Source organism: Myotis yumanensis, unplaced genomic scaffold (genome assembly GCF_028538775.1).
Source record: "Myotis yumanensis isolate MYYU_CA2020_CCGP unplaced genomic scaffold, mMyoYum1.0.hap1 SCAF_6, whole genome shotgun sequence".
Classification (NCBI taxonomy): Eukaryota; Metazoa; Chordata; class Mammalia; order Chiroptera; family Vespertilionidae; genus Myotis; species Myotis yumanensis.
This window is the reverse complement of record NW_027223757.1, coordinates 38,719,177-38,744,231: the sequence shown is the minus strand read 5'-3', so window position 1 is coordinate 38,744,231 and position 25,055 is coordinate 38,719,177. Positions and strand designations below refer to the sequence as shown.

General features: G+C 37.7%; 1 protein-coding gene across 3 annotated transcripts in view; it reads right to left on the bottom strand.

Moving 5' to 3' along the window:
* Positions 1-25,055, bottom strand: part of PDSS2 (decaprenyl diphosphate synthase subunit 2) — a 200,474-nt gene that overhangs the window by 141,062 nt on the left and 34,357 nt on the right. For all 3 annotated transcript variants that reach the window (XM_070419293.1, XM_070419296.1, XM_070419294.1), the window contains exon 2: positions 4,066-4,200. In XM_070419293.1, the coding sequence (XP_070275394.1) occupies positions 4,066-4,200 (135 nt within the window). The remainder of the gene's footprint in view (positions 1-4,065; positions 4,201-25,055) is intronic.

Genomic DNA, 25,055 nt, shown 5'->3' with positions numbered 1-25,055 from the left:
AATATGTATAAATGTATGTATTTATATTGTTGACACTATAACAGATGTCCCCCATTCCCATCCCCTTTTCCCACCCCCACTCAACCCCCCTCACCTCCACCTTCTCCAACTATTGTCTGTGTCCATGGGCTATGCATTTTTGTTCTTTGACTAATCTCTTCACCTTCTTTCATCCAGTGCCCCCATACTCCCTCTGTCATGTAAACTCAGGATTGGTAGAATAAGTGTAAACCCCACAGTCTTCTTGGCAAAAGGCTATGGTAGATACTTATAGTGCATTTTTATCAATGTGGCTCTCTTACCTGTTTTTCAAAATGTAGTTATTACATTTTAACCTACATTCTGCCTCTCTTGGCCATATGATAAATTCACTAAATAGATCCACAAATTATATCCATCAGTTATGTCCTTAGGCTAAATAAAAGAGGTCACCTAACTTACTTTGGTCCCTTAGGTAATTTACTCAGGTCCCACTATCTGACATCAAAGTCAAGTTTATGAGAGAAAAAACACCAACAATGCAAACCCCAGTAGTTGGGAGGTGAATTTAAAAAGCTCCCAAGTCAGTACTTTTCCTCAGATGTTAAATAATTCACTGTGGCAGTATAGATACAAGCCTCCAGCAAACGTTACACTTGAACAATTAAGAAAAGCAGGAGCAAAACAAATGAATTCAGGGATGGAGAAATAAATTAATGGTTTCTCATAGTACTATGCCAAATTACATTTTCACATTAACAAGTGTATCAACCACCCAAGCATCACCACTGACATGCTGGATCAAGCTTAATTACAGAAAATAGCCCAGAACCAGGATTATTCCCTAAATGTAATTATGGATTCTATATACTTGGGTATGAAATTCATTCATATTATTTGGAAAATTTTTATATTCATAATGCACACCTACTCTTCTGCAAAGTTCTTTTACAACTGCTGTGTTACAATGACCGTCTACCAAATGCATATGTTCCTTGAAGGCTCAGAAGGAGATTGTAGGTGTTTCTTAGAGACTAGGTAAACACATGTTCACATTACAGTGCACTGTGTGCATATAGATAAGAGCACCTGCATAGAAAAGGTAACATACTTTAGAGTAAAACCAGGATTTAATTCCCAACTCTATCACTTACTACTTAAAGGATTTTAGACAAATCTTAGTCTCAGTATTAACTTCTTTTTCTGTAAAACGGGGATGATTCACTAATGCAACAAATATATACTGAACACCTATTATGTGTCAAATAGTACTTTACATTGATTATTTTAGAATCAGAGGTAACAAAACTTGGCTGGTGTTCACTGGAGGTATGTATGGTTACCCAATTGAAAGAGCAGACTATTAATAAGACAGGATCAAAATCAGCAGACTAAAACCCAAAGGAATTCCCAACCGGAGCTAGACATACATGGGATACAAGGTGATGTGAAGTCTATTTGCTTTCCAGGGATTATCAGGTTATTGGTATTCATTATGGATCCTTATGTGTTTTCTCCAGTTATTTCAACTAAACTCAGTCAAGAGCTTTCTACACATTTTGTAAGATAAAGTTTTGACCTCTAATTCAAAAGTTTGGGGGAGGAACATAGATGTATTAAAGATTTGCCAAGTTGCTTTCAATTCAGGAGTTTTTCAAAGAAATACAAGAAGACCTTTTTGGTATAATAATTTAATGGTTAGTCTAATCTGCAAGTGAAATAAATTATTTGAATCAGACTAGAAAATCAGAATGGAATCAAGAAAAACATACATGAGGTTTAGAAGGAAACTATAGTTAGAGACTCAACTTTCCTCAATTGAAGTTGCACCACCCTAAAAAAGTAACATGACAACTCTTACCTACAGAATTATTGTAAGGACAAACCAGATAACTGTCGCCGTGGCTGGTTTTCTCAGTGGTTAGAGTGTCGGCCCTTAGGAAAGGTTGCAGGTTTGATTCCCAGGCAAGGGCACATACCTTGGTTGCAGGCTCAATCTCCCCTCCACTCCCCACCCTCCACACTAAGAAGAATAAATGGAAAAAATATCCTCAGATGAGGATTAAAATAAAAAAGGATAACTGTCATAAAAATGATTAGTAACCTACAAAGCACTAAAAAATATAAATTATATCAGAGTGAGTAGAAACTAAAAATGATCCCAAGGTATCTCTTTTAGTGAAGATACTTATATGCATAAATAGTAAAAGATCTGCAAAAATTTTCCTGGCTGAAGAGGGGTCATTTGTAGCAATAACAGTAATAAATTTTGCTTGCTTGTTAATGATGAAGGATCACTGTACTTCATAGCTGGCAAGCAACAGTCATTTCTAAATATTATAGAAGAATAAAACATTTATGGATAAGACCACTAGAAATAAAAAAAATCTAAGATGTGGATTGATTTTTAAATTAAGTCAATAAGATATATCAGCCATAAGTCAAAGTTTCTAGAAATGCTTCTTTCTGGGAGAAAAATTTCCTTGTTCCCCATGTTTTTAGGGTAGTTTTAATTTCACGTGCCAAAGTCCACCTACAGATTGTTACTTCTATAGAGAAAGGCTTTTAACACAGTGCCAAGCACTCTATTAAAATTAAATAAAGTTATTGCTGATATCTTACTAAAAAATGCAGTATTTTTTTTAAAACAAAAAATTTAAAGTTTGTTTTATATGCAACCAATGTGATTAATACATGCTAGTAATTAATTTTTAATCTAAATGTGTGAGATATAAAAATCTATAATTTCAGTAACTTTAGTAAATATTGCTTCGCCATAAAAATAAGCAAAATAAAATAAATGATATAGCACTGAAGTAGACTATTTCTGCTAAAATGGTACTTGCATCAATATTTTACAACTACATATCAGTTTGAGTAGGTTGAAAAAATAAAAAATCCTAGACTAAGGGACAAAGAGGTCTCTACAGAGACATAATGATACAATGATGGGGAGGATGGGTAGTCATGAACAGAAAATTTTAAATGCTCAGGGTAGTAAAGCAAGTACAGTGGGGCCTTAACTTACGAGTTTAATTCATTCCGAGACTGAGCTCGTTAAGGAGCTCGTTAAGGACCTCGTTAACTCAAATTACTCTATCAACTCAATGCAAAAAATCGGCCGAGAGACAGCTGGTATCTCAAAAAACTGGTTAGTTGGGACACTCGTAAGTCAAGGCCCCACTGTATTTGACACATATGTATGGGTAAATTTACCAGAGTTATGCATGGAGCAGCCAAGACTATCAGATCTGTTAACAATAAAAATACATATTTTAAACCATACAAATATTTTAACCCTTTGCGGTCGTTTGTCTACTCTCAGCCACAAAAGCTTTTTTACCGTTCCGGTCGTATGTCTGCTCTCAGCCACCACAGCAAGGAACCGTACGAATATTAACTCTATTCATTCATGTATCAGTTCATAATTTCTCTGAAAGCTCTTAAGTGTCTAAGCGACCTTGTCACGAACCAAAACACTGCTCCGACAAATCGGAGATATTGAAACTCAATATAAACAAACACGGTCGTTCCACACTCGCCATGCAAAACACCGTGGCGAGTCAGTCGCCTTTTGAGAGTGAAGAAATCGACAAGCTTCGGAGATACTTCGCAGAATTTCAAATAAAGCTTTACAAATTACGTTTAACTGTAATTAGGCATTCTCGCTTGTTAAGATATTTCAAAATAATACTCCAAAATGGCAAAAAGAAAGTTACCGAAAGAAGTGTACTGCGAATCTGAAAGTAACGATGAAGAGTTTTATTTTGGCACCTTGAATATTGACTCTGATGTAGAAAGTGATAACGTTTGTAGTGATTCTACTAGTAGTGACGTAGTTCCAAAAAAGAATTAATAAATCTTGTTTATCCTTCATAATCTTGCATGTTATGTATCACTGCTCTTTCAATGGAAATTAATTCCGACCAGTACGACACCCATATCCAAATTTAATATGACCGAAAAGGGTTAATTTAATTTATCTTTGAATCAGAATGACAAAGAACTAAATAGCCATTTCTACTACCACTGTTCAGTAAAAGAAAACATAATTTAGAGAGCAATGTCAAAAGACTAATTTCTTACCATGAATAGATCCCACTGACCATGTCATAGTTCTGACATGAAGCATTCATGCTGCTGGGCCCAGCTGCTTTAGAAATAAGTAGCACCACCAAGCCCCTCAATTGGAGGTTATTCCGGCTATCTTGTACAAGCCCCCTGCAACACATAAATAAAAGAATAAGATTAATATACTTTCATAAGATCAGTCAGATCATGTTAGCAAATTGCTGCAAATATGCTCATAATTCCAAAATTAGACAAAGGAACGTGTTGAAAATAAATAGGATTGGACCCAGCCGGCATTGCTCAGTGGTTGAACATCTACCCATGAAACAGGAAGTCACGGTTCAATTCCCTGTTTCATTCCCGGTCAGGGCACATGCCAGGATTGTGGGCTTGATCCCCAGTAGGGGATGTGCAGGAGGCAGCTGATCAATGATTCTCTCTCATCATTGATGTTGCTATCTCTCTCTCCCTCTCCCTTCCTCTCTCTAAAATGAATAAAACATATTTAAAAAATAAAAATACAGAAAATAAGTTCTAATTTCCTAGGAAAGAAAGTTAATTAAGTGATTAAGCTATAACACAATAGAAATAATCATCAGAAATGTCCAAAGCTCTTTATTATCCTGTAACAATTTGCTTAAATCCTATAGACCTGAACCACAGGGAGGCTAGGAAACATCCTATTTTAGAAAAAGAAAAGTGAATAGGAGCCATTTCAAAAGTTTTTGCTTTAAACTACAAATTTTAACTTATATTACTTATCCTTACTTATTTATTACCTAAGGTTAATCTTTATTCTTCCATTTCTGTGTAATATTAAAGAGAAGGGAAAAGAGGAAGGTGAGGCTGTGTGTGTGTGTGTGTGTGTGTATTTTGGGGATTAAGCCTAGTTAGGGATGAAGGATATGATGACACAGTAAAAACTCTATATATGCCAGAACTGTTCTAAGCATTTTACTATATATTAACTAAAACTAATTTACAACAACCCTAAGGGAAGGTACCCTGTTTATCATGATTTTACAGATGAGGAAAATGAGGGAGACAGAGATCAAGCAACATGCCTGGGTACCTGAGCCTGTAGGCGGTACAGCCTAGTAGATGGAGCCAGGATTTGAACCCATGCCAACTGGCTCTTGGCTCTATAGTGACTCTCCATCTGCTTCATCTCAGGGACAAAACTTGTAGCTAAGTCAAATGAGAACAGTGCTTCTTTAGAACCAGGTTTAAAAAATCCTGCTATTCAGTAGCTATGCGACTGAGATAGTGACCTTTTCTATAAAATGAGGTTAATGATGTCTACTTTCCATAGTCATGTATGGAAGAGACAGCATGAGTAATGTATATAACACTATGGAAGAACATGGCAGATGATCTAGTGATCACAAAATTACATTCTCTTTCCTTATTACTGTTTTGCCATCTATTTTTTTCTCAACTTATATTTTCTCTTTCTTCTACTCTGTTTCTCCTTCTATCTCTCAAAGTCCTCCCCACTGTACTAGCATACATAACTCCTATAAATACTGTTTCACTTTCTACCTCCCAGAACAGTAAAAGTTAAGCAATTCTTCCTATCCTCATTCCAAACATCATATATCATTAGAACACCTGCCACTTTGAGATGCATTACTGAAAAGGCCAGGAAAAGAAACTGGTGAACTGGTTAACAGAAATCAAAAGAGCAGTCAGAAAAGCACACCTTCTAACCACTGATTTTCATGTAAGACAGTAGGTAACAAGCTGAAGAATAGATTAACAGCTTGAGTAAATTAATAATTGTTTCCAAAACACCTCTTCTTTGATTTCACTTCATTAACACCCTTAAAAAACACACACAGAGAACCAAAAGATTAAGAAAATTTGCTCCTGAGGATACCCTGCCTCCCAACCCCTACCACAAGGATCTAAATCTACAGAGGTACTATGTTTCATGTAGTCCAGGTCACACTTCACCTGGAACACTGATTTATTCTCAGTGCCTCTTTAAGGAGGGACAGTGATAAGCCAGAGCAAATCCAGAAGATGATAAAATCATGCATGGCTGAAAAAAACAAAAAAAATGGATGCTAGCTAGATTGGTAAAGTTGGTGTTCTTGCTAGAGGTGCCTCTCTCGGTAGATGTAGAATTCAGACCGAGCCTTAAAAGACGGCCAAATTTCCCTGAGCAGAGGATGGAAGTACGTAGGAGTAAGATGGGGTTATTGGAATGGAAAGAAAGGTATCTTTGGAGAAATAAACTGGTTACACAGTGACAAGAAGGTGGAAGAATGGGAAGCAGGGCTACCCATTTGGGCAATGTGTGTAGGTGAACAAGCCCAGAAAAAGCGTAAAGAGTGAAGGACCTTAAAAGGCAAGTTTAGAGTTGGGACTTTATTCTGTGGGCAATCTGAAGGCATGGATGGTTTGTCAGCAAAGGAGTAGCGTGATTAGAGTTAACGACTAAAACAGTTATTCTGACAGTGGTGTGTTGAGTGCAGTGAAAAGGAGAGAAAAGATTAGTTAGGAGTAGCTTCTTCCAACAGTCCTGGTGAGAGATAATGAGGGCCTCAATTAGGGTAGTGGCAGCAGGGAGGGAAAAGAAAAGCTGAATAATGGCAACAGAATGGAGGAGGAATTGGACAGTCTGATCAACTGACTGCATGTGGGAGACACTGGGAAGGGATCAAGAAGCAAAGGAAAGGCAAGGGCTGAATTTAAGATTCAAACATGTATTCTGGAGGTGAAGATGCTAGCATAAGCAGAGATTGGGAAAAAAGGAAAGGTAATGGGGAATTAATGAGTTCAGTTTTGGACATGTTACATTTGAATGCAAGAAGGACTTCCAGATGGAGATGCCCAGCAGGCAGCTGGAAATGCTGTGGGTATAGATTTGGGAAGCATCTTCACAGAGGTGATGGCTGAAGCAGCAGGAATTGATAGATGAGTTTTTGAGGAGAGAGAAAAAAAGAGAAAAGAAGGGAAGAGAATCCCTGTACTTAGGAAGGATGAGTAATCAAGATGAAGGAACACAGTATGCCAGTAAATCCTTGAGGGACAGCTGGGCCAAGGAGCTGTCTCATTTAAAGACACCCAGAAAGAAGTGTGAACATACACGCACAATGGAGGCAGAGAACTGTAACAGTGCAGTGAACAGAAACTAGCATCAGTAGTTAGTTGACCCTTCCATAAGTTTTTTTTGTTTGTGTTCATCCTCACCCAAGGACATTTTTAGAGAGAGTGGAAGAGAGGAGGAGGAGGAATGAGAAACATTGATGTGAGAAAGACACATCAACTGGTTGCCTCCCACACTTGGTGACTGAGCCTGCAATCAAGGTACATGCTCTTGACCAGAATCGAACCTGGGACCCTTCAGTCCGAGGGCCGATGCTCTATCCACTGAATCAAATCAGCTAGGGCCTTCCATGGGCTTTTATGGTCCGCATTATAAACATCTAATTTGGCACTTAAAACAATGAATAATAAAAATGATAACAACAGTGATATAGACAACAACAACAACATACTATAAGGCCAGGCAGGCATGTGCTGTTTTACATGCATATGTTCAGAAACCATACAAGGTAACTGGTAAATCTCTTTACAAATGAGGAAAATTAGCGAGAAGGCTTAGAAGAGGTACGTAATTACTAGTCACACAAGTCAACTAGTAATGGAAATGTCAAGATCTAGACATAATCTGGACTCCAAAGCCCAGACTCACTATATGTTCAGCTGTGCTATTTAATTATTTGTTCACAGGTACTCCCTCCCAAGTCTGTGAGAATCTTGAGGGCCCTCAGGCTTCGTCATCTCTGGGTGTCCTGCACCCAGCAGAGTAACTGACCCAGAATACGTCTCCAAAAAATGCAAATAAGAGAATAAATAGAGGTAGAGCAGCAGACTCTCCATGTTGTATATCTCACACAAACAGACCTGCTATGCACTATTTCCACTTTCCTCACCTCTCCTGTTATCCATATGCCACAGCGGATTCTTTAAAAGGGACAGCCAGACAGGAGAAAAGCCCCAATACATTCTAAAAAGCACACTGAGATTTATTTTAATGCTATATCAAAAGGTTACTGTATGTAAGAATTATGCTAGATTAAAGGACCTATTCCTTAAGCTTTAAACAGAGAGAACTCTATATAAAACTGGAGTGTTTATGTGTTTTGTTTCTTTGTTTAGGAGAACTGACTGAATTCAGTGCCTGTGAGAGAGGGCCGCCCTCATTTTGAACAGATAATAGGGGTAGTTCTAGCTGGAGTTGAGGAAGGATGGCGGAAATGGGGCATGAGAGAACACTTTTGAGATTTATGCTCAAGAGTTCTAATCTGTGCTGGTGATCCAAACCACCATCTTTTGGTAAATGTGAATCAAATATTAAGAAAACAATTTACTGCCTTCAAGAGACCATCGCCTTTGAGTCAGCTCAAAGCACCTCAAAGTATAAGTGAATGGGAAAGAATCAGCACTGGCCAGACTCCCATGAGGGGAGGAACTCCCCTCATTGCTAACTCTTGTAAGAGGTATGGAGTTTTGTTTTACTATTTTATTACCCCACTTTTACATATCCAATTCCAATAAATCAATCTATAAAATGTAAGCATAAAAAAATGGATGTCAAGTCTAACATACATGAAGTGGGCTGATTGCTAAGATTCTAATAATACTTGTGACTATAATCTCCAGTTAAAAATGTTTAAAATTTAAATTCAGATAACTGGAACCAAAGAATTGATTACGGTGTGAAATTTTTTCCAAAGAACAATAGAAATATTCTGACCGTTTTTAAAACACTGACTGCAACCTGCTAAATTGATTTTGTGATCCACTAATTGGTTGCAACTTGCAGTTTTTGAAAAATGGTATTTTAAAGTCATGTGATAAATTAAGTCAAATTAATTATGTAGAAATAGAATCATCACTACTTAAAAACAGAAACTCTGTCCATACATTAGGACAAATTTAGTGTTGCAACAAAGCATCCAAGTTCTTTAATGACATAAGGAAATATTTAAAATGTTAACTGAAACAAGACTAAAGAATATAAACTGTATATATAATACGATCTCAATTATGTTTCAATATATGCATACATATATGAATATAAACAAGGCCAAGGACAAAAACTAGAAAAAATATGGCAAAACATTAACATTTTAAATCTGGTATCATTATATAGGTGTTCAACATACAAGATGTCCTTGTATTTTTCCATGTATTTAAAATATTTTGTTTAAAAAATGAAAAGAAACAAGATATGAAGAAAATACTCCCACATGGTAACAAGTGTTAATGGGTTTTTAGATTAAGAGTGATTTATTTTCTAAATTGTACAGAAACACAGATTTCTTTGTAAGTCTGGAGAAAAAAAATACCATATTTTTAAAATAACAGAATTTTAAGAAGGCAAATGACTTACTACATTATACTTGAGTTTCTCATTTAAAGAAAAAATTTAACCCCAGAGTACTATGTTGAGTGCTTCTTGAGTTCTCATATTTTACCTTTAATTCTCTAAGATTTAGACACAAGTTCAAAGTTTATAAACCTCTAGTTTGATAGAAAGTTAAAATCGTATCAAAAACAGTGATATTACTCAGTTGTAATAGAAAAAAATAATATTCAGGGAAGTTGTTTTTTAAAGCACTGTAATTTTAGTGAGACTAAAAATAGTTAGCATGTCACAGGTTTTTATATAAAATTAGCAGAAGAACTCGAGGTTAATTTCCATTGACAAAATGACCCAAATTGTATTATTCCTGCCATACCTATCCTGAGACTAAACTGCCCTAGACTTGAAACAACGTTAGGGCCTGAGGTGACCAGCCTTTAGAATCAGGGAGCTGTGGCAGCACTGACATGGCTTGAGGGCCACATGTACAGCTCACCCGAATTAAATCCCTGAGGAACAGCTGGGCCAAGGAGCTGCCTCACCAGAGCCCTCCCAAAGCTGCAATTAGGTTTGATGGGCATGTGGCCGAAGACAAGCAGGCGCTGGAAAAAAAAGTAAGTAACAGAAGAGAAAGTAGAATGGGAGCAGGGCAGAGGGATTGTTGAGCAGGGGGAAATCAAGCAGGAGCTTTCCAGAAATGGCGACCAAACACCAGTAGTTTAATGAAATATGATTGAAATTTTAAACATATTAAAAAATGCCATAACTGAGCAAATTTGCAGCAAGATGTAGGCTGGCCACCTTAGAATTAAACATACCATCAGAAAAACAAAAACAAAAAAATCCACAAAGATTTCCCTGCTCAAATGGTATCTGAAGATTTATTTTAAAATATTAATGTAGTAAAATAGGGCCATTTAAAAAATAATGTTTTGGTCACACTGAAAACTCTGTTAAAATAATCTCATATAATAATTTTTACATACAGACCCCTTTTGTTCACATTTAAAAAATTAATTTAGTGTTGAAGCAAAGGAGCAGAAAAATGGAGTGCTGGAATACAGGCATCATTATACTGCACAGACACATGAGGCTCACACCACCACTCAAGAAGGGACACTGGCTAAGAGCTAAAGAACTGTAAACTACACCGCCCACTACCACAGTCTGTCTGCGCAGGAATAAATCATCCAAATGTGAACGAGTGCTCCCTTAATGCTCAGTGCTTTTCTCAACTGGCAGTTCTGATTTCAATAGACAGCCACTCAGACACTAGAGAACTACTCTCAGATTAATCTGCTATAATTTTCTATGGTTTTATTCATCTAGCATAAAGCATGTTTTTATCAAAAAGAATGTCTCAATAAGTAATAAATATTTATTTAGTTTTTCACGCATCAGCCCCATTATCTAATGAAGGTGGTTCGATTATGCAAAAATTAGAATATTTGCATTAGAAAAAGTTGGAGAAGAAAATCTGGCTTTTACATAACATATTATCAAGAGACTAAAGCCAAATATAAAAGATACAATAGCAGATGAGGGAAGCCAGTAAAAACAAGCAAATTGGAAACACTTTATAGAGAAACAATAGTACTTCAAGGTCAAATTGGGGTGGGGCTGGGGAGAAGCAAAGTTAAATACATCATGATTTAAGGAGAAATGAGTTTTTGAAAAATGAATGGAAAAACAATCAAACCCTGAAGCTATATTATTGCAACATGATGAAATCAAGTGTAAAACTTTTAGGGAAATCTCATTTATTTTTCCAAAATCAACACTGAAATCAAGGTGCAGGAGACCAAAGCAGAGGATAATTAGAAGTGACAGGTGGCAGGACACAAACTACTTATGTTCATCTTCCACAGAATATATTTCCACCAGAGAAAAGATCCTATGATTGGCTGCCTAAGTTCAAACCTACTAGCTTTCAAAATCACAAATATTGCCTCCCATACAACATTAAGACCTTATAGTTATTTAAAGTAGCCACCAACAAAGGTAGTAAAGGGAAAATATTTCCATAATAGTGGCATCTCTCAAGTATTGTGTGCCACAGAAAAACATTTTATTTTTTTGAAGTTTCATTTATCTGGTATTAATAGAATGGCATCAACTGAGTGAAGAGAGAGACACTTGCAATAAATTACATACAGGTTATTCTAGTCAATTTAATCCTCAGAAAACAATAACACTTCTCCACTCTAACAGGTCAAAAGGGTCTGGGAAAAAAAATCCCTCATTTACCAATTGCAGCAAGCCACCTGGAGGCAAACTGTCTCATCTACCCTAGTATACCCCCAAGCTTTCACGGTGCCAGCTCATCTAACCTGACAATCATTCTGAGTGGTAGTACATATTTCCATTCATTTATTTTGGTTATTATATTTCTCTTCCTGGACTAGAATGTAAGCATGTTATATTGTATTTACATGTCAACAGTTGTTATCTCCAGTGCTTAAATAGTGTCTGGCACACATAGGTATTAAATAAATATTTGTTGAATGAATTAACCAGGTAACCTGCCCAAAATTATATAGCCAATAAATGAGAGACCTGGGGTTTAATTCGGATGTCTGCCTCCAGAGCCCGTATTCACCCAACCTGGAGAGAGAATGATCACAGCAGCATTAAAACACAGAGTAAAAATGAATGATGGCTTAGAATTAAGGCTTACAAAGTACCTTTCAGATAAGAAGTGTGAAAGGTTTTAAAGTTCATTTCTCCTAAGCACCTTGAAACTTCTCTTGATTATAGGTCTGGTATATTGAGAGCTGGACAAGAAGTTGGGTGCAGCCTTCTCCTAATGGGCAAGTTCAACAAGCCTCACAGGCAGCACAGAGCCAGAGGATTTGCGGTTCATTAAACACAGGGCCATGGGAAGTCTTGAATAGCCCATTCACACAGAAGCTTAGAAAAGTCTGCACTGCAGTGAAAGTGCTGTCCAGGTTAAAAACCACAACTAAAAAATAACAACAAAAACCTTCAGACTGCAGGAGTAGCCAGGGTCTACACAACAGCCAAGGAGTCCTACAGTGAAATGAGATCTTCTAAGGCCCAGCTTGTGGCATATGTCCCTGTGCCCTTATGGTAGTCTGTGATAGTTGATCCTCTAGTCCACAAAATTGTAACTTTTATGGAAGAAAGAGATCACATTTTTCATCATTCTTTACTGAAAACCTTGGGTCCTTTCCTTGAAATTGGACAGAATGTGAATTTCTCCACGAAAACAGCTGATTAAAGGGCTACTTAGTTAAAAGAAATAATTTATATACATTTTCTATTTTTATTTCTAGGAACATCCTATCCTATATAATAAAAGCCTAGGTGGCATCACACACAACCTCATCACAAGACGGCCACCATGAGATGGCCGCCCTCACATCGTCACAAGATGTCCACCACAAGATGGCCGGCAGGGGAGGGCAGTTGGGGGCGAACAGGCTGGCAGGGGAGGGCAGTTGTGGGCCATCAGGCCAGCAGGGGAGGGCAGTTGGGGGCGAACAGGCCAGCAAGGGAGTGGTTAGGGGGCAATCAGGCTGGCAGGCAGAAGCGGTTAGGGGCAATCAGGCAGGCAAGCGGTTAGGAGCTAGCAGTCCCGGATTGTGAGTCGGACATCCCCCAAGGCGTCCCAGATTTGAGAGGGTGCAGGCTGGGTTGAGGGACACGTCCGCCCCCCCCCCCCCCCCCCAATGCACCAGGCCTCTAGTGTGTTTATAAAAGATCAGAAAGTTAACCAAAACCTTGCTACTACTGATATGTTGGGCTGATAGCTCTATCAAGTTAGTATTGGTATTAAAGAGTTTATCTCAAAAAGACTTATTTACTTTGTATAAATGGGCCACGATTGATCATCTTCTATTTTTCAGTATCACCAAAAAGATTCGCACAAACTTAACTATACTAAATATTCCATACAAGTCAACAATAAGAAAAATAAAGAAAAAGAAAAAAACTCAGTTTGGTATTTATAGTTGAATACATGGAAATAAGGATTTACTCCCATTTTTAATATATAAAATTCAGTAGAAGATTCCAAAATTCTATTATTAAAAAGTCTTTTATGAATATGTAATTTTAGTGCAGCTTACATTAAATACCCCATTTGTTTCATTATGCTACAAAAGTTTTCAAAATTCTGGGTAAAGAGGGATATCATAATACCTGGGTTCCACTTAAGTTATCAGATCAACTAGAGGCCCGGTGCACGAATTCGTGCACCAGTGGGATCCCTCAGCCTGGCCTGCGGGATCAGGCTGAAACCGGCTCTCCGACATCCCCCTAGGGGTCCTGGATTGTGAGAGGGCACAGTCCAGGCTGAGGGACCCCACTGGTGCACGACTGGGGCCAGGGAGGGATGCGAGAGGTTGGCCAGCTGGGGAGGGACCATGGGAGGGCTCCAGGGCATGCCCAACCTGTCTTGCTCAGTCCTGATCGGCCGGACCCCAGCAGCAAGCTAATCCACAGGTCAGAGCGTCTGCCCCCTGGTGGTCAGTGAACATCATAGCAACTGGTCAACTGGTCAATTGTCTGCCCCCTGGTGGTCAATGCACGTCATAGTGAGTGGTTGAGCAGCCTTAGCATATCATTAGCATATTATGCTTTGATTGGTGTACGAATGACTGGACACTTAGCATATTAGGTTTTATTATATAGGATAATTGAACCAAACTGGAGAATAGCTGGTATTAGAAATGACATGGGAAAGGGGGGATAGCATGGGAAGGGCAAGGAGTAATTTTTCCGTAAAATTCATTTATCATATCTAGTTTGATATTTTGCCTCTGGATTTTATGCATTCTACAAACTATTTCTACCAGAAAAAATTAAACTACTGATTCATCTATTTGGGGTGATTGTAACCCCCCAGCAGACTTTGGCAGTATCTAGAGATATTGGTTGTCACAACTTGGGACGATGCTATTGGCATTTAGAGTGTAGAGGCCAGGGTTGCTGCTGAACATCCTACAATATATATCTGATAGTCTCCCACAACAAAGAACTATCAGCCCCACATGTCAGTAGTAGCAAGGTTGAGAAGCCCTAATTTAGAGCCTGTACTGTGTACTTATAACACTTACCTCATAGGATTATTATGAAACCTAAATATAAACATTTACCATGGAAAGCAATGTACACAGTACCCTGACACATACTATGTGCTCAATATGCATTAGTTATTACTATTATCAGTATTTCTACTGTTGTCTACAGTCAATGATTTTGGCTTTAAGGAAAGCTGGAACAGATGCAATCCTATTTTACTGGCCCCAGTGTACAAATATTAATAACTTTTAAGACATTGAAAGAAAGACTGTTTTTGAAGAATATAGCAAAAAAGTTTGAGTGTTTATGTAGACATCAGGTTTGTATAAACAAAATGTGGATGTACACTATCATTTGGGATTAAGAAAAATTACTTTGAGATTTTTATTTACAGTAAGAACAACAGTAAAATATATACAGGATGGGACAAAGGTAGGTTTATAGTTGTCTGTATTGAAAATAATTAATAATACAAGATTAAACTCTGTTTCATGTACTCACAACTGTAAATCTACTTTTGCCCCACCCTGTATTTTTATTCTTTCTTCCCTAAGCAGGATTCCCAGGAATATCAATTGAATATTTTTTTCCAGTTATTACAACAAAATATTTTTTTAGTACCCACAACTTTTAAAGTCAGAACCATTCGATTTACAGCCAAGTACTTCCCTGCTATAATTTTTCTGACATTAGCTAATGTGACAGCAATAACTAAACATGGTTAGATATTGTAATCTATATATATAAAAGCCTAATATGCAAAGTGTCCCCTTGGGAGTTCAATCACTCACTATGACGTGTGCTGACCACCAGAGGGTGGCATGGAACAAAGGAAGGCCCTGGCCGGCAGCCGGCAGCTGCTAGGGACACTACCTGTGCACGAATTTTGTGTACTGAGCCTCTAGTTATATTATAACTGCCTTTCCTCCCCAGATAACATATTATTATATTTGTTATCTTTTCAGATTCCTTTTTTATTCTTATACCAATAAAAAGTGTTTCTAAAGAAGTAAAGCCTTTACTTATAAAAAGATAAGGTGGCACCATTCAATAGGATAGTGTTAACATTTTCTCCCCAGTTCTTGAAAATGCCAAAATTCTCAAATTAAGAGTCCCTCAATTGAATGCATAAAATCCGGAGGCAAAAATATCAAACTAGATACATTAAAGGAATTTTACAGAAAAATGACTTTTGGAAAATTTTAAATGTATTTTTTATTCTTTTACTCAGGGAAAAAGCTTATGACTTTAAAAGGCTGGAGAATTTAAGCAAACACTCAGTGGTTTTGGAAATGTAGTTTCCATGGCAACCAACATGGTCTTCTTTATATAGCATTATAAACAGATGGTAAAGAGTGGTCATGTTTGTTTCTTTGCCAGTATATCAATAAAACTGCTATAACACTGTATTGAGTACACTTGAAGTATTTAATAAATTTACATGCTAACCACAAAATTTGGTAATTTACACAGACAAATATAATTAACTAGTATCTGGATGGGTTTTTTTTCTTTTTAATAAACACATGAAGATCTTGAACAGTGAAGTCACTATACTCCATAGAGTCAACAGTCTTCCTTGGCAACACTTTGTACAAATGTTTTCTCAGCACTTGCCATGCAGGGCATATCACCACAAATATGATTCTGACAAGGAGAATATAATGGATTAAAATAAAGTGGAACCATATTTGTATATATATTCCATGGCCACCTTTTCTTAAAGAACAAAGGAGAAATTAAGAAGCACAAAGAGTTTCTTTACAATAAACAATAGGTTATAAGCAAATGGCCAAATTATTGTTTAAAAGTCAGATTCCATCCCATGTTCATAGTGGCTTTCAGTAATGCAGGTGCTCTGAATTCCCCTGGTTTAACTGTGGTAGCTTGCTAGGTACTATTTGCTAAGAAACTAAATTAAGCCAACAAACTATAAATGCCATTAGTGTGGCAGTAAAAGTTTGAACAGCCAATTCCTGCATGTATGATCAACACATCTGAGGCAGGACCCTGTATCTGGAGGCAGTCAGTCAGAAGGGGCTGTCTATGAGCCTGTTGACTCTGCAGGGGCATTGGCGATCCTTCTTAATAGGCCCATCGTAGAGGCCTTGACATATTTCCCAAGCTGGATGAGGAATGTTTACCTTAAAAAAACACCTTGAGACAGTACTTACTATTTTTAATTATACAAATGCCATTTTGACTACATTTGGTAAATGTTTCCTGTCCTACATTCTCCCTCTCATGCATCTAGCCCTAAATTTGCTGATTTTTATCTTTTATAAATTCTTTCTATGCTTCCCATATCAAAGTAAGTTCACTGGAAGTGAGTTATTTCATTGTGTAAAACAATCCATGGTGGGATATATAGAAAAGGGGTATGCATATTTATGAAAGAAGTGAATTTGGGTGATGTAAAGTATATCATGTTTAATTTAAAAATTTTCAGTTAAAACATTTTTAAACTAGTAGAGACTGTCCTAGATTTATATTTGACTCAAAACTGGGAAAAATTTTTAAATTATGTATCTTGGATGAGCTACAGTGAACTCCACAGTCTACCAAAAACTCTTGCCATAATACAGTTTTTGGGAATTATTTAAACCAGGAGAACCTAGGAAAGAGCCTCCTTACTCATATGGGGCTGGAGAGTCTGCTATAAAATACCAAGTGATCCCTCAGAAGCCCTTTTTGGAGGGTTTCAGTATGCCTTCTATAGTACTTGTAGTGTAGGAAACTAACAATGAGAGCCCCTAATTTAGCTTAACTTCTAAGAGTGGTTCTCAACTCTGGTGACAACAGAATCACATGAAGGACTTTAAATATAACAATACTCACATCCTAGCATATGCCAACTTAGGCAGAATCACAAGGGTTGGGGTCTAGGCACAAGTATTTAAAAAATACTCCTCAGGTATAATTTTAATGTATAGCCAGTGTTAAAAAAAAGAAAAACCCACAAGAAAGACTGTGATTCATGTTTTCTTTATCCCCAGTGAGAAAGAGGTCTCAAATCACCATCATCTTTTCAGGATACACTATTCAGTGTTAGGTTTCCTTTTCATTACAGAGAGGCACATGACTGAAGAAAAGGCATTGTTTTATTTTTATACTAGGGGCCCAGTGCACGAATTCGTGCACCTTGAAAGGAACTGTGGGCCTCGAGGCTGCAGTGGGCACAGGGGCAGGTCTCAGCCCATCCTCCGTGGCCCCCCGTTCCCTCCTGCCGTGGCCCCCCGTCCCCTCTCTGCCAGCAGCACTGCTCGCACCCGCTGATGGTGTGGAGCAACTGGGGCTGGCGCCAGCAGCTGGTGCAAGTGGGGCCAGTGCCACCAGTGGGTGTGAATGGCGGCTGCTGCCCCGATTGCCCTTCAGGAGCAGGGGGAGGTGGAGAAGCCCATAGGGGCGATCAGGGCTGGCAGCCACTGCTTGCACCTGCTGACGGTGCCAAATGATTGGGACCGGCACTGGGAGCTGGCAGCAGGTGCGAGCGGCGGCTCTGGTGCCGGCTGTGGGTGCAATCAGGGCTGGCGCCAGCAGTGGGTGTGAGCAGCGGCTTCGGCACCAGCAGCGGGTGTGAGGGGGCTGTCGCTAGCAGCGGGTGCGAGAGGTGGCTGCTGGCCCCAATGGCCCCTCAGCGATCAGGGCTGGCGCCAGGCACCAGCAGCAGGTGTGAGCAGGGCTGGCACTGGCAGCAGGTGCAAGTGCCAGGTGGGACCTCAGTGCCCAGGAGCAAAGAATTTTCAGTAACCACCAGAGACTTGCCCCAATGACAGCGACTGGCGTCCCGCCTTGGTCTGGCACCCCCGCTCACCTGCTCCACCATCCCGCTGGGGCTGACACCTGCCATGTTCAGCGCTCTGCTGCCTGCTGCTGATGCCCACCACGTTCCGTGCACACCCCCTGGTGGTCAGCACATGTCATAGAGACTGGTTGTTTGGTTGTTTGACTGTTCCGCCTTTCGGTCTATTTGCATATTAGGGTTTATATATATAGATTTTTAAACTTTAAAAAATGTTATGGAATTTACTGGGGTGACATTGGTTAATAAAATTATTATAGAGGAGTTCAACAAAATAAAAGACTGAGGTGTGAAAAAGCTTTCCTAGTGAACTATTCCAGATAGTAATGTTCGTCTCTTACAAAGACTATTGCTATCAGGAAGATTTGTGAATAGTGAACTTATTTTCATCCTCTTCGTATGTACTTAGTGTTTGAGTTGGTTACCAAAATAAATGTTTTCTGAGTTTCCAATAAACTTAACAGATATTCTGAAAAACTGACTTAAATGATCGGCAGTATAATTCTCACTTATTACTTCCCAGATACCATAGTCTCCTTTTCTAGAACGCCCCTTAAATTATCACCAACAGTAGTGAAAATTCGGGCATTTAAAGAAGGAAAAGCTGCAGGATAAAAAGGACACAATCCATCCTCTGTAACACATATATAAAAACAATTTTTAAAAACCTGCCAATATACTGTCCCCAAAGAGAGTAGAAATAAATGCCATAGATTACAATGTTATCTCGAGCCACATATCTATCCATAGCAAAATTCCACCATGTAGAAAAATGCAAATATCTGGTAGATTGTGATAATAGTTCTTATGGCTTTCTCCTTTCAAATTATTTACATGAAGACCAAGGACTTTTTGCTTGATATTAAATAGCAAATAGAAATAAATAATTATAAACTCTCTAAATTGTCAGCAATAGAGATTAGGGAGAAGAAGGAACAATTAAATAATTTTAAAGGATAAACCATGAGAACACAGGGCCTTAGAATTGATTTATATATTTTTGTTTGTTTGTTTTCTTACATTTCCACAGACTACTAAAATTTCCACAAGTCATTTATTCTTTCCCTGTGAAACTTTATTTGACTATTTGTGTATCTGGTGCTATTAACTCATCATAATTTTACATCAAATCCTCATAATATAACATAATTGAGGTTCAATTCTAAAAAATTTCAAAACACACAAAAAACAGGAAAAAAAATCACCCTAATGCATTTGGGAAGAAACAACCTATTAAAGAGAGTAAGTGTGTCTGGCAGAATTCTAGAGATGACAGAAAACAAGAGGAAACATTTCTTAATGTTATTTAAATATGCACACAGGAGACAGGGAGATGTGCTAGGACAGAGACTCAACAGGAACTCTAGTCTTCCTGCACATAAAATAGGGCTTCATTAACAATAAAGGAACAGGTGTCTTGGGATCCATTTATACGGGCTATTAACTATTATGAGCTGCTGGTACCCAAATTTATTTTAGTACTAGGCAACTGATTAAAAATAAATACAAATTGAAATTTCATCTATTAGCATGTGAAAGCAATGCCTAGCTTTCCAAAGTCTGATTTAATACAAAGGTATGTTTCTATGGACCACGGAGGATACTGGAGTTCATATACAATATCTCCTAAGTCCCAAAATAAAGACCTTCATATTAAACCTCATTTGGATGTAAAAAAAAATGAAGAATGGCCTTTTGTCTTCACCTAACAAGACCAAACAAGTTTTGTTTCCTAAGGACTAAATTTTTACTCAACTTAAACACAATGCAACAAATATGCACATCCATCTTCTAAAGACTGGGGGGGGGGGGGGGAAATCACACACACCAGCCTCCTGCCCTACCTCCGGTGCATTTCACCACAATTCATACTACTTATTTTAAAAACGAGTGGCAATGATTATCCTCTGATAATTTTTACTGTCACATCTATAATTACTGAATAATAAATTAAATATTTTGAACATTTATGAAAAGTCATCTGTATATCTTACTAAAATATTTAGAATGTTAGTTGGAACTGCAGCAGGGATATTCTATTTCAAAACCCTTTTTTTACAGAATAAGAACAAAAGGTAGAGTGAGGCTAAGTAATTTGCCTAAGGTAAACATAATAGCAATATTTTACCATATAAATTTTCAAAATACTATTATACTGGTTTTACATATCATCCAAAGATGTGAAAATCCAATGTGCTAATTATTGTTTTGAGGTTATTTCAAACAGCTACATTTACTTGCATCTAGTTTCCAAAAAAAATCATTTGGTTTATTCACTTATGTATATTCTGATATTGGTATTATTTCCACTTATTCCAGAAGTATTAAGTTTTTTGTGCCACACACTATAGAGAATAAAGATGGTATAGCACGATCCACATTCACATGTATCTATAAAAAGCCACTGCAGAAATGAAATGGTGAAAAATCTGAGAGACTGATGAGCAAGCCAAGGATAGAATCATAATTCTTAAAAATATGATGATAATTTAAATGGAAACACTTTAATAACTCCCAACGTCAGCAATACTGACATTTCTGAACTGGATAATTATTTGTTGTAAGGGTTTGTGCATTGCAGGCTCTTTAGTAGCATCCATAACCTCTACACTAGATGCCAGTAGTATCCCCCAGCTGTTATAACCAAAATGTCACTGCCAAATGTCCCTAGGAGCAAAGTCATCCCTAGTTGAGAAACACTGGATAAGACAAATATCTATCTTACAGTTGCTTTTCAAGCTAATGGTACATACCAAGTATCACCTAGAGGCAAAGCAAATAGAGAGCTTTAGTATTTTGTTGTTGTTGTTAATCTCCATCTTAGGATATTTTTATCCCTATTGATTTTTAGAGACAGTGGGCGGGGGGGGGGGGAGGGGGGGAGGAGAAACATCCATGTGAGAGAGACACATCCGATAAAGTGCCTCCTGCACACACCCCAACCCAGGCCAGTATCAGACCTGCACCCTAGGTACATGCCCTTGACTGGGAATCAAACCCAGACCCTTCGATTTGTGGGCTGATGTTGTAACTACTGAGCAAAACCATCCAGGGCATAGTATTCTTTTAAAGATAGTTTCGGCTCTGAGGTATAAAGCATTAGGGTATTGAGTAGAAGAATAAAATCACAAATTCAATATCAGGGTGTGGCTTGGGTTTTGACTTAATTGTTTTTTTTATACTAACTGCCCAAAAAGTCCAAAGAAATATGAATAGTTTCATGTTTCCAATGAAGGAGAGGTTATTATTCATTATATTAAGGTCTCAAATTATAAATAGCTCCACCATCCCCCACCAAGAAATCCTTAGCACTTTGTTTCCTACTCTTCCAAAATATAATAACCTGCCATTCTGCTAAGGCACAAATTTCAATCAAGTACCATTCCAGGCTGGTGTTCAGGGGCAAGCCATTTAGTTAATGTATAACCTATCTAATGACCTATGAGCATTAAAACAATGTGGTTTTGTTCTCTGTATATTAATTTTGCAGGGAAAAATCATTATAAAGCCATTCTCAAATTTCACATTTTCCAAAGATCTCAAAAATACTGAAGGTTTATTATACTGCAGATTTCTAAAAAGTCAGATCAAGAATCAAATAACATCATTGATGTTTCTATCTCTCTCTCCCTCTCCCTTCCTCTCTGAAATCAATAAAAATGTTAAAGAAAACAAAAAAGAATCAAATAATTGAGGTGGTAGGCAAATGTCAGGTCTTTGTAATACATGAAAGTAATGAACTGATCTCTACCTCATGCATCTTCTTGCTCTCTGCTCTAGCCTTCACACCTGCTGAAGTGTGAAACTCTGAACAACTGCTTGCTAATGGTGGCACTGTGTTAAAAATCCGAGGCATAAGGCATACGAAAGTATTCTACAAGAAGACCACTAAGAGAGAAAGATGGAGAGGAACAGCCCAACTGGCGTGGCTCAGTGATTGAGCATTGACCTATGAACCACGAGGCCATGGTTCGTTCAATTCCTGGTCAGGGCACATGCCTGGGTTGTGGGCTTGAGGCAACCAATCAATGATTCTCTTTCAGCATGGATGTTTCCTTCTCTCTTCCTCTCTGAAATCAAATATATATATATGAATGTTTTAGAATCAGCAACCAAACAGGAGTTGGCTCAGGATCGGATTTTAAAAGTATTAGGCCCAATTAAGGCATGGGCCTGCTATTAGTGTCCGCTCTGCTTCTAGGAACCTACAGGAACATACATTTTTTAAAAAGTATGAACAATGAATGAATTTGAGAATCATAATCATCAAGAGGACAGTGTTGCTCATTTTGGTTTTGCCTTCACTTGAAAAGTTACCAAGTGGTCTCCCTTTCTCATACTCAACAAACTTGTTTCTTCAACATTGTGAAAGAAGAGAGTGGTCTGTGTTTTTGCAATGTGATGCCTACAGGCTGAAAAGTTCTGTTAATACTGTTTTGTTTTGATTCTATGTATATAGTGATATCTTCAACATTAGAAATTTGGATATAATTTGCTAAATCTGAATTTACATACTGGGCAGTATTTCCCTTAACAAAGTCTAATTGGAAAGTAGCAGTTTATAGTACATGATAATTTAATTTCAAATGTTAGAGATACAGAGAAATCTGAGTTAGATAAAAGACAACTTATTTTTAGTTGCAAAAAAATTTCAATGCCAAACTATTTTGCATTTAATGCTATAATTTACATATATTACAATATTCATGATATATGATAAATACCCAAATCCTATTTGGAAAACCTTACTTGTGAAAAAAATTAGAATTTTAACAAAATGGTGCTTCAAATTTTAAAGAATGTTTTCATTGAAAAAGTAAACATACCAATTTGACAAATGATATGAATCTTATTGCTAATAACTTCAGATTCCTATTACTAATAACTTCAGATTCCTTTAGAATTGTTTTTTGAATAATTCTAAATATTAAAGGTAAACATCAAAAATAGTATGCTAATAAACTTCTAAATTGATAAAATAAATAAATGAGCACCTGCATTTTAAGTACATATTGTGGACATTCTACACAGGTACAGGATTAATTTAACAAAGGATTCTTTAGTTATAACAGGCAACATGCTGCCACAAATTAAGTAGAAAGCGCTCTGAAATAATTAATGTTCTCTGACCCATTTCACTTAAAAATTTGTGTTTTAAGGAAAAATTTTAGGTTTGACATTTTCTACTTGATCCTACAAATTGAAAGGGTAAGGGCTAGGCCCTCCACCTTGCCCCAGGGTAAGGGCTCCATCTTACCTTGGCCACGTGCTTGGCAAGGAGCTTCTTCCCAGAAGTCTAAGCCTCTGCTAGCCACACCCAGGAACAAGACACCAACTTGTGCCTGGCTAATCGGCAGTGCACAGTCCTTTCTCCTCCCCTTACTCCAACTCCCCCTATATAACCCATCTCCACACAGAGTTATCTCTCTCTGCTTCCTGCTGCTGTGTCGGCAAGGTGGGGGAGCCGAGCTAGCTCGAATAAAGACTCTTATGCTTTTGCATCGGACATGGCTGGCTCCCTGATGTGGTTTTTTGGGGATCCTGAAATCTGGGCATAACACAAATGTCTCTTCTCCAAAGTATTATTTCACTTGGGTAACAAATCACTTAATTATCTAATTCAGAATAAAGGAAGAGACCTCACCACTGACTCTACAGAAATGAAAAGGACCATCAGGAAATATTATGAACAAGTTTATACCAACAAGTTACACAACTTGGAACAAATGGACAAATTCTTAGAAACACATTTCCAAACTGACTCAAGAAGGAGAAAATAAATAGGTGTAGAGAGCGCCTGGGAAGACACATGGGCATTTCTTTAATTATTGTCAGCTGAATCCAGTGGCGTTGGCAGAGCCACGTCCTGAAAACACACCTTGCCAGAGGCAGGAGTGTTATAAGACTGACCTTCAGCCCAGGTGCCAGGGGGTGGGTTTCATTATCTAAATCCAGCGAAGCACCAGGAATGAATACGACTTGGGCCCACCCAAGAGTGCACATAATCTCCTTTGTCTTGACCTTTAGTAAAATTTCCTGGTTTTTGCTGTAAAAAATAAATGCTCTGTATTGGCTCTGGGTCACTGTCTCTCCATCAGAGGACAGCTGTCCCACCCAGCCCCAGCTTTTTCCTTCTATCTCTGTGACTGTCTTTTTCTTTCATTTTCTCAATCCTCAGAAACCCCTACTCAGGAACTGGACTGCTCTCTAGCCACACTGGACACGGAAAAGAGAGAAATATTTCCAAATAGGCCTATAACAAGTAAAGAAACTTTAATTAAAAACCTTCCCACAAAGAGAATCCCAGGCCAAGATGGCTTTGTTGGCAAAATCTATCAAATATTTAAAAAATAAATATCAATCCTAAACAACATCTCACACAAAAAAAACAGAGGAGAGAAACTTCCTAACTCATTCTATAGAGCTAGTACCACCCTAACAACAAAGCCAGACAGACATCACAAGTTTTTGGTAAACTTGTATTCAATAAACTATAGATCAATATCCCTCATGAATACAAATACAAAATTCTTCAACAAAATATTAACAAATAAATCCAGCAATATATAAAAAGGCTCATAATGATGACCAAGTAGGATTCATTTCAGGAATGCAAAGTTTACCATCCAAAAATCGAGTAATGCAATATATGGTATTAATAGAATACAGAACTAAAACACATAACCATTTTTGACCCATGATAAAGCTGACAATATTTTTTGTAGATATTTTTAGCTGTTGAAAAAAGCAACCATTACAAAAGAGGCAATATACATA